The sequence below is a fragment of the Rhinatrema bivittatum genome, chromosome 9 (genome assembly GCF_901001135.1).
Source record: "Rhinatrema bivittatum chromosome 9, aRhiBiv1.1, whole genome shotgun sequence".
Classification (NCBI taxonomy): domain Eukaryota; kingdom Metazoa; phylum Chordata; class Amphibia; order Gymnophiona; family Rhinatrematidae; genus Rhinatrema; species Rhinatrema bivittatum.
Genome location: NC_042623.1, coordinates 33778475 through 33792547, shown reverse-complemented (window position 1 = coordinate 33792547; position 14073 = coordinate 33778475). Strand labels below are relative to the sequence as shown.

The 14073-nt window shown below is 46.8% G+C and overlaps 1 protein-coding gene across 1 annotated transcript in view; it reads left to right on the top strand.

The window, feature by feature from the left end:
- The window catches only part of LMF2 (lipase maturation factor 2), a 57289-nt gene that overhangs the window by 22351 nt on the left and 20865 nt on the right, over window positions 1–14073 (top strand). Inside the window, exons 5-10 of the mRNA XM_029615301.1 lie at window positions 1445–1623; window positions 1960–2098; window positions 3182–3316; window positions 11291–11396; window positions 12817–12913; window positions 13226–13408. Coding sequence (XP_029471161.1) covers window positions 1445–1623; window positions 1960–2098; window positions 3182–3316; window positions 11291–11396; window positions 12817–12913; window positions 13226–13408 — 839 coding nt within the window. The remainder of the gene's footprint in view (window positions 1–1444; window positions 1624–1959; window positions 2099–3181; window positions 3317–11290; window positions 11397–12816; window positions 12914–13225; window positions 13409–14073) is intronic.

Genomic DNA, 14073 nt, shown 5'->3' with positions numbered 1-14073 from the left:
GCATGTGCAGGTAGCAGCCTTAGGCTGCTACCACGGTAAACTTGACGGATTTTCCATTGCCATGCATCCGGATGTTGCACGATTTTTAAAAGGAGTTAAACATTTGCGTCCCCCGGTGCGACCTATCTGTCCTTCTTGGAGTTTAAATTTGGTTCTCCGGGGCCTTTGTACTTCTCCGTTTGAACCCCTACGAAGAGCTACTCTCAAGGATCTCACTCTCAAAGCTGTTTTTCTCGTCGCTATTTGTTCGGCTCGCCGAATCTCGGAACTTCAGGCGTTGTCTTGTAGGGAACCTTTTCTCCGTATTTCTAATTCGGGGGTTTCTCTACGTACCGTTCCTTCGTTTTTGCCTAAGGTAGTTTCCGCTTTTCACGTCAACCAGACGGTGGACCTACCGGCCTTTGCGGTGGACGGGGTTGAGGCGTCGCGGCAACCGGAACTTCGCAAGTTGGATGTTCGAAGGACGCTCTTGCGGTACCTGGACGTTACCAATCCTTTTCGGTTGTCTGATCATCTGTTTGTCTTGTGGGGTGGTCCAAAGAAGGGAAATAAAGCTTCAAAAACTACGATCGCACGCTGGTTGAAAGAGGCGATTGTGTCTACTTACATTTCCCAGGGTCGCGCCGTTCCGGAGGGTCTTAAGGCTCATTCTCTGCGCTCCCAGGCGGCGTCGTGGGCAGAGAGTGGGTTTATTTCCTCGCAGGAAATTTGCCGAGCGGCTACTTGGAAGACGTTGCACACCTTTGCGAGACATTACCGTTTGGACGTGCGCGCTCCGGTGGACTCTTTCGGCAGTGGTGTGCTTCGTGCGGGACTGGCAGGGTCCCACCCCGTTTAGGGCAGCTTGGGTACTTCCCAGCAGTCTGGACTGATCCTGGTACGTACAGGGAAAGGAAAATTAGGACTTACCTGATAATTTTCATTCCTGTAGTACCGAGGATCAGTCCAGACGCCCGCCCAAAAACGGTGAAGAGTGTACAGTCCCGCAACAGTTGTTTTTCGCGTTTTTCGGGTTCCGTTTTTTACGGGCACTTGGTTGTTTTCATGGTTTCCTCGTTTTTCCACATATTCATGTACGTTTCATCTTTATATTGAGCTAGTCACAGAATTTGCCATTGTTTTCTAATTTCATAATGCTTTGTTATGGGTTATACTGGAGGATCGCAGGGGGCGCACCAGGGTATATCAGTGGTGCCTTTTCAGTTTCTCTCTGACTCCATCTGCTGGACGGGAGGCATAACCAGCAGTCTGGACTGATCCTCGGTACTACAGGAATGAAAATTATCAGGTAAGTCCTAATTTTCCTTTCCAGTATGGAACTGATATTTTGTCCTTCACACCCTTATTCTCCCTGATTTCTTTCAGCATGCCATTGTTATGAGGCTTACTGTATCAGATTACATTCTGCCTTCCCCCTCACTTGTTCTCTCCTCCTGTCTTGCAGCCCTGACGTATCATTATGAGACTCAGTGTATTCCAACACCTGCTGCCTGGTTTGCTCACCAGCTCCCTGTTTGGTTCCAGAAGCTCAGTGTAGTTGTCACTTACGTCATCGAGATTGCACTTCCACTGCTCTTTTTCAGTCCTGTCCGTCGCCTCCGGCTCTTCACATTTTATGCACAGGTATGCTGGGCTCCCCCTCGAAGCAGCGATGGCCCTCCATTTTGCTATGACATTTCTGCTATCCCAGTAACCAGCCATGGCTGGTGACCACAGAATGCGTCTCCTTTGAATGTGACCAGGCAGTGTTGCCAAGTGATGACTGGAACTTCCTACTCTGGGGGGAAGTGAACGCTGCCTGTGCCACATCCCTCGGCCCTGGCCATCCAAAGGAAGAGAAGCCAGGGTTTAGGGATTAATCCCAGAAGAACCTCTTAAGTTTGATGCGTACTTGTTTTGTGAGGTACTTTGCTGTCGTAAGGTAGGCTCAAAATCCATTTCGCTGTGTTTTGACTGCAGGTCCTGCTCCAGATGTTGATTGTTATAACCGGAAACTACAATTTCTTCAATCTGCTGTCTATTGCGCTGTGCATCTCCCTGCTAGATGATGAACATGTTGGCTTCTGGCTTAGACGCGGCAAGAAGAAACCCTCTGGTTGTAAGTCCATGTGGGGCAGATGCAGTCTTGCACTACTGAAAGTGTCCTCTTGCCGGCACTAAGGAAAGCACTACACCACTGGAGGTGCTGTCCTTGCTGTGCAAATGCAACGTAGCAATGCTAAGGGAGGCGTAATGCTCATTTCCTGCCATGCACTCAAAGTGTTTTATAGATTTGGGCTAGAAATACCCTCAGCCTGGTGAAACACATCGGACTGTCCAATGACCTCTGACCTACTTGCAATAAATTTTTTTTTTTTAACCCTGTTGTACTAATGGCCACGACATCTTGTGGCAGTGAATTCTGTAAGTGATGTGTAATGACAAAAGTATTCCTGTTTGTTCTGAATCTCTCTCTCAGGTGCTGCCTAGTCTTGTACTATGTCAGTCATAGTTAATAATTCCCTATTTATTTTCTGCTGACTTCATGTTTCTGTCTCTCATATCTCTTCATAGCCATCACTTTTCCAAGCTGGAGAATCATAATGGTTTGAATATCTCCTTGCAAGGGAGCTATTCCAGTGCCAGCACTGAAGGGCAGAAATATAGCAGAGGAGTCCATAACCCAGATTTTATTTTGAATGGCTGTCGTACATTTTCCCTCTTGTAAAGTTTCCATTAATTTTTGTTCTTTGCAATGTATGCATTGTACAGTTGAGTGTAATTGTCCAAGAGTGGGATAGATCACTTCAACTTTCAGAGGTTTTTTTTGTCCCTGAGCTATCAAAAAAACTCCTTTTTGAATTTTAAACCCAAGTATTGATGAAGGCTAATGCTTTCAACTTGGAATGTATGGTGTAGTGTTTTGGGTTGTTCCCCCCCCCCCCCCCCCCCCAGAGCTCTGCTTTTGAAGTTTTCCAAGATATTTGATTTTAAAAACAAGTAAAACTGTACAGGCCCTGGATTCAGGGCTGAAGACCTAGGGAATGCTTCCTTTACTAGTGATGGATGCCAAGTCTCAGCAGGGAGTGGCCTTGTACTCTTGAAGCTGTCAGGTGACAAAGTTAGGGTTAACAGAGTCCCGATTGGGGGAAGGATATGATGCTGACCCCCATTCTCTCCCTCTTCTTCTCTGCATTGGCAGCCTGGGATCAGACGCTGCTCTCTTTTGTTACTGTTTTGCTGGAGCTGGCAGTTTACTGCGTACTCATTTACTGGAGCGTGCACTACTTTGGACTGGAGATTAACTGGGAGAAGCAACTCATCGAGTCCAAACCAAGTAAGTGCTCCCCTTTATAGCCACATACCTATCCCATACAAATATGCTATTCCTGTTTAAATACCCCTTATTCTCTGTATACAGCCCACTGCTTGGGAGGAATGCTGGTGCAGAGTGAGATCCAGCACAGAGCTTAGGCCTAGATTGATTTATTTATTTTTATGTTCCGCTTTTTGCACTTTTTTTTCAGTGCTTCAAAGTGGATTACATTCAGGTACTATAGGTATTATTTCACTCTATAGAGTGCCAGCAAAAAAAAAAAAAAGGGGGCAGGGGGGCGATAGGCAGCCGCATCGCAGCGGTGTGTTCTTGCCCACTGCAGTTGCAGGTGCAGTGCACACTATCGCCCCCCCATAGCACCACTGAAATAAGGTGTAGGTATTTCCTGCCCTAGTGCCGGCAATGTGCGAAAAAATTATCGCCTGCAGCGCTACCGGCCCCTCCTTTAACTATGCCCAAACTACTCTCCTTTCCCTCATTTACATTTTAACATCGCGATACAGTAGTCATTGCATGTATCAGGATGGGTCATTATCACGTGCAATAACACACGCGATAATGGCCCATCCTGATTTGAAAAATGACCCCCTTAGTGCGTCTGAGGTTGGGCTGTGGAGAATCAACTAGATTATGAATTACCTGACTGACTTAAATCAGATAGCAAGTGTCTCAAATTCATTTAAATGAGCCAAATGTCTACACCTTCTAGAGGTAGATAATTTTTATTATAGCAGCACAAAGTAAGCATGTCTCAAACACATTGCCAATTAACTACTCTTTTTAAAGTGATAATTTAGCCAGTTAATCTTGCCCTGCTCAGAAGGGCATGAAGATGTCTGAAGCTGTCTGCTTCAGTTTGGTCATTCTGGAGAATCTGGATCCTCAGCATAGAGAGCAACCAGCAGGACCTCCAGCAGGGAAATGACAGGTTAACACCACTGTCTCAGGGTGGCAGACTTAGAGCTTACAGAAACCTCTGTAATTTGTACAGGTAGGGGATAAGAATAAAGATTGGCTTGTTCTCCAAAGGCTTATGCAGGGATGAGATCGGCAAGTACTCCATAGTTAATGGAGCTGGGCTAGGCTGAGCGGAGCTCAGTTTCAAAGCTTAAGCTTGAGCTTTGTTGTGTCATGCAAAGTCTCATGTATGTGAGGTTGCATGAAGTGTGTGTAGGTGGACTGCCAAATCTTAAGTACAAAGTCTTTCTTCATCAGGATTATATGCATAGAAACCAAAAGTCAATATTGATTAGAGATTGCCACAATTCACTGGCATAGAATAGGTGGGGTTTTGATACAACTTCTTAGCTGGTTTATGTATGCAAATTCTCCCATAGCGTGAATTAGAAGACTTCTGGTGAACAATACTGGGCCTCATAACTAGATACAACTTTGTCAAGGCCACAAGCTAGCAAATTTGTGTCCAGTGGTACTTGCTAGATTGTAAGGTTGAAGACAAGATTGCTCTATTATGGAACAGCTGCTTCTCAGTACAGCTCTCTCAGGTATTCACATTAAAACTACTGGGGCCATCGGGTGGTTTCACTTCCATCTTGTGTTGCTCAGGCCTGCACACAGTTTGATTCAGTTGCATGCATTTTTAGGGTGACTGGCTTATCCCTACATGGGGAGGGAGTGAGGAATTTAAGAAAGCAGGGCTTTCCTTACTTTTAGCCATCTGATGACCAAAACAAATTTTAGCAAGGAATCCAAGAATCACGCCACTCTTACCCTCCCACACGCCAACTGATTCCCACTCTCAACCTCCAGCCTATCCTTTTGTCTTTATTTTCCTGTCATAACTCTATGCTGCGTTCGTCCGTTTGCCACACATGCAGATCGGTCAGCGCGTGGCTCTCCAGGGAGGGCCTTTGCTCAGCTTGCATCCCGGGGAGGGGTCGTCGGGAGCCGAGGGAAAAAATATAAAAATGGCAAAACTAGTTAAATCAGTCTGCCCGGGTCCCGGTTGGGACGTCTGCTGCGATTCACTCTGAGGTTGATCAGTTCCCGTTCAGCATGGGAACGGGGGACCATTTTCCAATCATTCAGGGTTGTGTCTAGTGCAGCGCTGGGGGAGGGGGGTTTTACCACCTCCTCTTTCTCCCCAGCAAGGTTTCCCAACGGACAGGGAAACTTTACAGCCTAATTCCCCTACAATGGAGGATAGCCCCGAGGGGGGGCCTCTGACTCTTCCTCCTCTTCCTCTTTTTCGTCACAATTTGTGTTGCTTCATAAAGCTTACAAGGAGAGGAAGTTAGGGAAGCTGCAATCTGGTAAAAAGGTCGTTTCTCAAGGTTTGAAACCCTCTGCTAAGAAACTGTCTTACCTCCTAAGGGAGGTGCAGAGCCTGCTCAGCCTAACTCTCCGTTGGTCAGGGGTTCCCGCAGACTACGAAGTATACTTCTAGTCAGGATTCTGGTCCAGATGACCCAGACCTCCAGCCCAAGCCCCCGCAAGGGGTGGATGTAAACCCTGATTTTACAGCACCAAGGCACAATGCGTGGGGTGCATGCTGCGGAAGGGGATGATCCTAAGCTACATAAGAACATGCCATACTGGGTCAGACCAAGGGTCCATCAAGCCCAGCATCCTGTTTCCAACAGTGGCCAATCCAGGCCATAAGAACCTGGCAAGTACCCAAAAACTAAGTCTATTCCATGTAACCATTGCTAATGGCAGTGGCTATTCTCTAAGTGAACTTAATAGCAGGTAATGGACTTCTCCTCCAAGAACTTATCCAATCCTTTTTTAAACACAGCTATACTAACTGCACTAACCACATCCTCTGGCAACAAATTCCAGAGTTTAATTGTGCGTTGAGTGAAGAAGAACTTTCTCTGATTAGTTTTAAATGTGCCCCATGCTAACTTCATGGAGTGCCCCCTAGTCTTTCTATTATCCGAAAGAGTAAATAACCGATTCACATCTACCCGTTCTGGACCTCTCATGATTTTAAACACCTCTATCATATCCCCTCTCAGTCGTCTCTTCTCCAAGCTGAAAAGTCCTAACCTCTTTAGTCTTTCCTCATAGGGGAGCTGTTCCATTCCCCTTATCATTTTGGTAGCCCTTCTCTGTACCATCTCCATCGCAATTATCTTTTTTGAGATGCAGCGACCAGAATTGTACATAGTATTCAAGGTGCGGTCTCACCATGGAGCGATACAGAGGCATTATGACATTTTCCGTTTTATTCACCATTCCCTTTCTAATAATTCCCAACGTTCTGTTTGCTTTTTTGACTGCCGCAGCACACTGAACCGTGTGTGCTTCTTTAGAAAGGAGGAGTTGGGTCCCTTTATTCCTTCTATTTTAGCTGAACTGGGCATTGAAGGGTCCCCCTGAGGAATCTAAACTGGGTGCTATGGATCTGGTGTTGCTGTGTCTGAGAGGCCCTGCGTCTTCCTTTCCCTTTCATTTCTCAGCTACAGATTTGCTCTTCCAGGAATGGGATATTCCAGACCTGGGATTGAAAGTGAGTAAAGCCTTGGACAAGCTATTTCCTCTGCCAGAGGATGCTTTAGAGGTAGATGCGGCAGTGTCCGCTGTTATCAAGAAGACCACGATCCCAGTTACTGGAGCTACAGCACTCAAGGACCTGCAAGATAGGAAGTTGGAGGTGCAACTTTAAGAGGATTTTTGATGTTTCAACACTAGGAGTGCGTGTGGCTATTTGCAGCAATTTCGCCTTACGAGCAGGTCTCTGCTGGATTCAGCAGTTGCAAGCTAACGCCACCTTATCAGATGAAGAGGCGGCCCAGGCAGGTCGTCTGGAAGCTTCGGTGGCGTGCCGCGTGGATGCACTACATGATCTATTGCGCACATTGGCCAGATCCATGGTTTCAGCTGTCTCAGCTCGTAAGCTCCTCTGAGAAACTGGTTGGCAGATGTCTCCTCCAAGTCACAGCTTGGGTCCTTGCCCTTTAAAGGCAAACTACTTTTTGGTAAAGCCCTGGAAGATATGAGCCAATCTCTGGGGAGAATAAGATTCATCGGTTACCGGAGGGTAGACCGAAATCCAGAGGCTTTTTTTTCCTCCCGGGCCAGATTCAGAGGGAATCGAAGACTTGGCCCATCTAGAGCACCCGCAGCTCCTTTTCGGCAAGCTCCTAACAGGCAACAGACCTGGTCCCAGTCCTTTCCGGGCCACTGGTTCAGCAGGCCTGGTATCTTTCTGCTTCCGGTGCAAAATCATCAATGAAGGGGTGCAGGTCCATTCCTCGGTGCCGGAGATAGGGGGCAGACTATCCCTGTTTTTCAAGGAATGGACCAAAGTAATGACGGACCAGTGGGTCCTTACCGTGATAAGAGAAGGCTTCATTTTAGATTTTGTACGGCATCTTCGGGACAGATTTCTAATTTCTCCCTGTGGTTACGAAACCAAGCGAAGAGCAGTGCAGGACACTTTGCAATGATTTCTGCAACTAGGGGCCATCATCTCGGTGCCTCTGGAAGCAAGAAGGAAAGGCCATTACTCCGTTTTTCATAGTGCCAAAAAAAGGGATCCTTTTGGCCCACTCTGGATCTGAAAAGAGTAAACGGATGTCTCCGGGTCCCCCCGTTTCACATGGAGACGCTCTGGTCAGTCATTGCCGTGGTGCACAAGGGAGAATTTCTAGCATCCTTAGACCTCTCAGAAGCGGTTCTTCATATAGGCATTCGGTCAGACCACCAGAGTTTTCTTCGGTTTTCGGTACTGGATCAGCATTTTCAGTTTTGGGCTCTGCCCTTCGGTCTAGCCACAGCGCCCAGGACACTCACCAAGGTGATGGTAGTGGTGGCAGCCCATCTCCGCAGGGAAGGTTTGCTGGTGCATCCTTACTTGGACGATTGGCTGATTCGTGCAAAATCGAAAGTGCTTGCCCAGGAGGTGATTCAGAGAGTACTTCAGCTCCTGCAATCGCTGGGCTGGGTGGTCAATTTCGCCAAGAGCCGACTGGAGCCCACTCAGTCATTGGAGTATTTGGGTGCTCTATTCAACACTCAGCAGGGCAGAGTTTTTCATACCACGGAACACATCTCCAAGCTGCAAGTCCAAGTAAGAGGTTTAATTCATTTGCAATTTTTGTATACCGACATTCGTTAGTTAAACATCACATCGGTTTCCATGTAACATAAAGTGGCCAACATGTAACATAAAGTGGCTCAAGCACCCACCCAGAGTCAGATTATTTACAGGTTCTTGGGTCGATGACTTCAACATTAGAACTGGTACCCTGGGCCTTTGCTCATATGAGACTTTTACAGGCCGCCTTTCTTTCCCGATGGAACCCAGTCTCCGAGCTTTTTCATCTACCTTTGCTGCTTATGGAGGCAGTGCGATCCAGTCTCGATTGGTGGTTGATGACGAACAATTTAACCTGAGGAGTTCCCCCTGGAGGTGCCAGACTGGCACCTCCAGGGGAACAACGGATGCCAGTCTCTCTGGTTGGGGAGCAGAATGCCAAGGGAAATCGGTGCAAGGACTTTAACTTCCCGTCAAATCACTCTGGTCGATCAATCGACTGGAAACCAGGGCGGTATGGTTGGTGTTGCAAGCGTTCCATCCTCTTCTCCAAGGCAAGTCAGTCAGAATTCTCTCAGACAATACAACCACAGTGGTTTACATCAATCACCAAGGAGGAACCAGCAGTCAACTGGTGGCAATGGAAGCTCGCCAATTGATCAGCTGGGCAGAACAAAACTTGGTGAGCATAGCAGTATCTCACATCGCCGGCATGGACAGTGTGCAGGCAGATTTTCTCAGTCGTCACCACCTAGATCCCGGAGAATGAGTGCTGGCAGAGACCACCTTTCAACTCCTATGCGATGCATGGGGCTTGCCCAGCATGGACCTAATGGCAAGTTTTCGGCATGCCAAAGCACCACTGTTCTACACTCGTCGCAGAGAGACAGGAGCAGAAGTGGTAGATGCCCAAGTACTGCCTTGGCCCACCGGGGTTGGGCTGTACATCTTCCCGCCCTGGCCATTGATCGGCAAAATGCTCAGGCGGATAGAGATCCATCCAAAAGAGGTCATTCTGATAGCACCAAAATGGCTGAGACGACCCTGGTTTGCGGACCTTCTCAATCTCGCAGTGGATGGTCTGCTGCGGTTTCCAGTTCTCCCAGACGTGCCTCTGAAAGGCAGAAGTTAAGTCGCGAAAGCTATTCACTGGCCATAGTAGTTGCGCTTCTCCAGTGTTAGAGGATGGAAAGTTTTTGAGTCTTAGTGTTTGGACCGAGAGGTCGCGCCTACCCAGGCCTCTGTGTCTGATATTCTGTTTTCTGCAATCCAATCTTTCTAAGGGTTTGTCATGTAGTTCCCTCAGAGTGCAGGTGGCAGCGCTTGGTTGTTTGTGTGGCTCCATCCAGGGGGTAGCATTAGTGGCACATCTGGATGTAGTTTGTTTCCTTAAGGGAGCAAAACACTTGTGTCCTCTGATTTGGCATCCTTATTCGTCGTGGAGTCTGAATTTAGTCCTCACTGCCCTTTGCTCGGCGCCTTTTGAGCCTTTGAAGAGAGACTCTAAAAGATCTTACCTTAAAAGGTGATTTTTCTGGTGGTCATTACATCGGCTTTCCTGTAGAGAACCCTTTTTGCGGATTTCGGATTCAGATGTTTAAGGACGGTTCAGTCTTTCTTGCTGAAAGTGGTTTCCTCATTCCATGTCAACCAATCGGTGAAGCTGCCGGCCTTCACAGAGTTAAACTGTTCAGATCCTTTGGCTGGCGACTTGTGGAAGCTCGACGTTCAGTGTCTTGCTGCATTACCAATGAGTTTCGTGTGACTGACCCCTTTTTTTTTTTTTTTGTGCTGTGGATCAGTCCTAAACGAGGACAGCAGGCGTCCAAAGCTACTATAGCGCGTTGGCTAAAGGAGGCTATTAGTTCGGTCTATCTCCTTCGGTGTAGATCTTTTCCTACGGGTCTGCATGCCCACTCTACTCGTTCGCAAGCGGTGTCTTGGGCAGAGTGTCATATGGTATCACCACAGGAGATTTGCAGGGCGGCTACGTGGAAATCCCTGCATACTTTTGCAAGACATTACAGACTGGATGTTCAGGCTCCAGTTGTGGGATGATTTGGAGAGGTAGTGCTTCGAGCAGGCCTCTCCGGATCCCATCCCAAGTAAGGAAGCTCTGGTACATCCCAGGAGTCTGGACTGATCCAGGTGCATACAGAGAAAGTAAAATTAGTTTCTTACCTGATAACTTTCGTTCCTATAGTACCACGGATCAGTCCAGAATCCCACCCGTCACAGACATGTGAGAAAGGGAGAGTCCGCTTGGTTCTTATATTATCTGATTTCAGATTGGCAGAGTTCTGAATCTTGTCCTCAAGTGGTTTTCAAGGTTCAGGTCCCAGGAGGGTTCAGTGGACCGGTTTGTTTCCTTTTATTGTATATAGTTATAATGGTTTTGAGAGTTCCATTCTGCTTTGCAGGACTGTAGGTGGCATCAGCCTATTTATAGGTGGAGTTTGTTTTGATAACTGCTCTGTCTCCATCTGCTAGAAGGGGGGCGCAAAACCCAGGAGTCTGGGCTGATCCGTGGTGGTACAGGAATGAAAATTGTAAGGTAAAGAAAGTAAACTAATTTTCCTTTACCACAGAAACTTATGTGAGGATGACACCAGCGAGTACATGGTGGCTTACAAGACCCATGCTAACTTCCTCTGCCAGCGCTATTGGTGCCTTTAAAAGTGTTGCTCTGAGGCACTTTGTGACCCCAAACATAACCTCTAGTTTGGGAAGCCATGCATGTAAAAAAGATGATCAGTTATCCAAAATGGACTCTGTCTTATATGAACCAGATATATAGTTATTTTTGTACTTGGCCTTCACAGCTCCCCTAAGGCTGTATTATGATTATCTGCCTAAGTCTTGCAGCCTGTATATACTCCTGGGTCCAGCTAGCCAATCGGAGCAAAACAACAAAGGTTTCTCCACTCTTTTGTAATAGACATTTGTGTTTATTGCCCTTCTTCTTGCAGGTTTCACTTTCCACGAGTTTATCCAGTGGCTGAAGACTGTCTCATTGCCCACAGTGTGGATTGGAGCTGCCTCCCTGGCTTGGGAGATACTATTTGCCATGTACAGGTTCGGTAGCTGCATTATAACTTTTTTTAATTTATTTTAACTGTGAGCAGATTGTTGCCTCCTGTCTACGTAATGCTGTAGTTGTCTTAGGCAAGATTCATCTGTAATGACTTTCGGGTATAGCCTGTTCTTAGCACTGTCCTTGATATAAGCTCAGGCAGGACTTCTGTGCTGAGGCAGTCAATGAATTGCTTGTAGGGGATTTACATTATATAAAGGTGGACTAGAGGGTTATAGTGTAAATTTTGCTGTCCTAAGGGATTAAAATATGACTCACTTTATGTATTGTTTCTAGCCTGAGGGGTAATAAATTTCCCTATAAGCAGCTAAAGCATAGGTCCTATCTAAATTTGTGTTTAATTAAACCCTGAATGAGTCTAACTGATTAAAGCTGTCCTAATAAGCAGACCTGTTTATATTGATCGGGATGCCATGATGATCAAAGAAAACCAAGCTGGGAGAGGAATGTGGCCAGATCTGCAGCAACAAGACAAGTGATCTTAATCAGGAAGGAAAACAGCAAATGTAGGTCAGAGAGAGCTGGCATTTGAAGATTTAAATGTAAGAATGAAGGCAAATCTGAATAAGGAAACTGGACCACAGATGTGGTGGTGAACAAGAGGATGGTGGATGGAAGGAAATAATTAGTTATTGTTTTATTGAACTTTGGACTGCATACAAATGTTTACCATGAAACCTCCTTGTGCCTTAACATCCCCTCAAACTTGCTGGCATCTATTCCTTCTATTTGTGCTTCTCTTCCCCCTCTTCTCCCACATTTACTCTTTCCATACTTGAAAATGAATGAGTGCTTATTTTGTACCTTTTGCACGTGAAGCTTGGTATGCATTGTGTGCAGAGAGTAGCCAGGTCTTGCTCACTTTAATCTTTGCCACATTTTATGAAATAAAGAACTTGTGTTTTCGGTTTGTCCGGCCATGACACTGACATCAGACAAGGAGTAGTGGTAGGCAAGACCATAAATGGTGGGAGAAAAGACTGCTACGTTAAGGTCTGTTGGCTGCCAAAGACTCCATAATGCATGCTGTGGGGTTTTTTGGGTTTAATTTTTTGCTGAGGCAGCCTTCAGGCAAAAGCAGCAGAGCTGGCAGGGTCCGTCAGGCTCCACCAGCCAAAGAAGAGGAGGGGCTGCCAGCAGAAGCAACCCCCTCCATTCCCCCTATCATAAAACAGGTGAGTTATAGAAATAGGAGTGGCTAAAAACTTCTGCAATGCTGGAATCCTGCAGAGTTGTCAAGTTATCCCCACCTCGGCCTGCTGATCATTTACGGGTTTACTCTTTTTTTTTTTTTTTTTTTTTTTTTTTTTTTTTTTTTTTCCTGACACCTGTTATCCATCCTGTCGAGTGAAGTGTAAATTTTTGGTAATGTGTACTCTGCAACCTCTCTTCCCACTCCAGGAGTGCCTGTGTCAGGGGCTTCCTCTGGAAACTCTGGGCTACGCTGCAGTGGGCTATATTTTCAACGGCTGCCGTAGGGATGTTCACCATCAGCCTAGTAAGCACAAGCATCTACTTCCTGAAGCCTGGTAGTAAGTGATTGGGAGCTTCCGTGGCTGCAGTATATGTTGCAGGGAATGGGTAGAAGCTAGTTAGACATTGCATGCGGGTGGATTGAGACTGGTTCAGAGAGGTTATAGAAGAGAGGACTCGGGGTGAACAGGTGGCATGCATGTTGATGGAGGTGGACTGGTGAAGCCTGAATACAGGGGCTGGAGACTTGTAAAAGCTTGGAAATCTCTTCAGCTGGTACAGATAGTTTGTTTCCTAGTTGTGCTAACTCTTGTCCCATATCTCGTCTGCTCCACAGGTACCCTATACCTATATTGAATTCGAAACCAATGGGAATCTTTGGCCAGCTGTACACCACATGCATAATGCAGTGGACCAATACCAGTTGGTGAACTCTTATGGGCTCTTCAGGAGGATGACTGGGGTCGGAGGGCGGCCAGAGGTAGTGGTGGAAGCAAGCTATGACCGGAAGGCCTGGAAGGTAATTACTAACTAGTTTGACAAAGCCAGGGAACTGTTGTTCACTGAGCAGATATTGTGACACTTGCAAGGTAACTCTCTGCCAATGCAGACTTAGTGTGATGGAGTCAGTCCAGGATGAGGGGAGACTAACACTCCAGGTATCCATGTCAATGCAGACTTCTTTTCATCCTGTCGGACTAGTCAAGACCATTGTCTTAGCAGGTGGAGACAAAAATCAACAGACTCGCTGATGTCACTGCTTATATGTATCTGTGCAAACACCAGCCTGTCAGTAATCTGTCTCCAGCAGATGGTAGGTAAAACATCCTGGTAGGCTGAAAAAAAAAAACAAAAACCTGTTCCCTGTACGTACCAGGATCAGTCCAGGACACCTGGGTTGTGACTCCGCACCAGTAGATGGAGACAGACTAAAACTTGTGGGCGGAGCATATATGCCCCTGTGCCAGTCACAGCCCCTCAGTCTTACTCTGTCTCCAGTAGATGGTGCAGGTCCGATCACAGCTCCTTCCTGCCCTGGTTCTGGTACTCCGTCAGGGTCGGTTCTTTTCTTTTTCTTGGTTTTAGGCCAGTTTAGTGTTTTTAATTGGGATTGTTGATTTTTGTTAAATTGTCCCTGAGGTCCCGTCCGCCCTGTCTCCCAGGGGGGTTGTGAGGTCCTGAGGG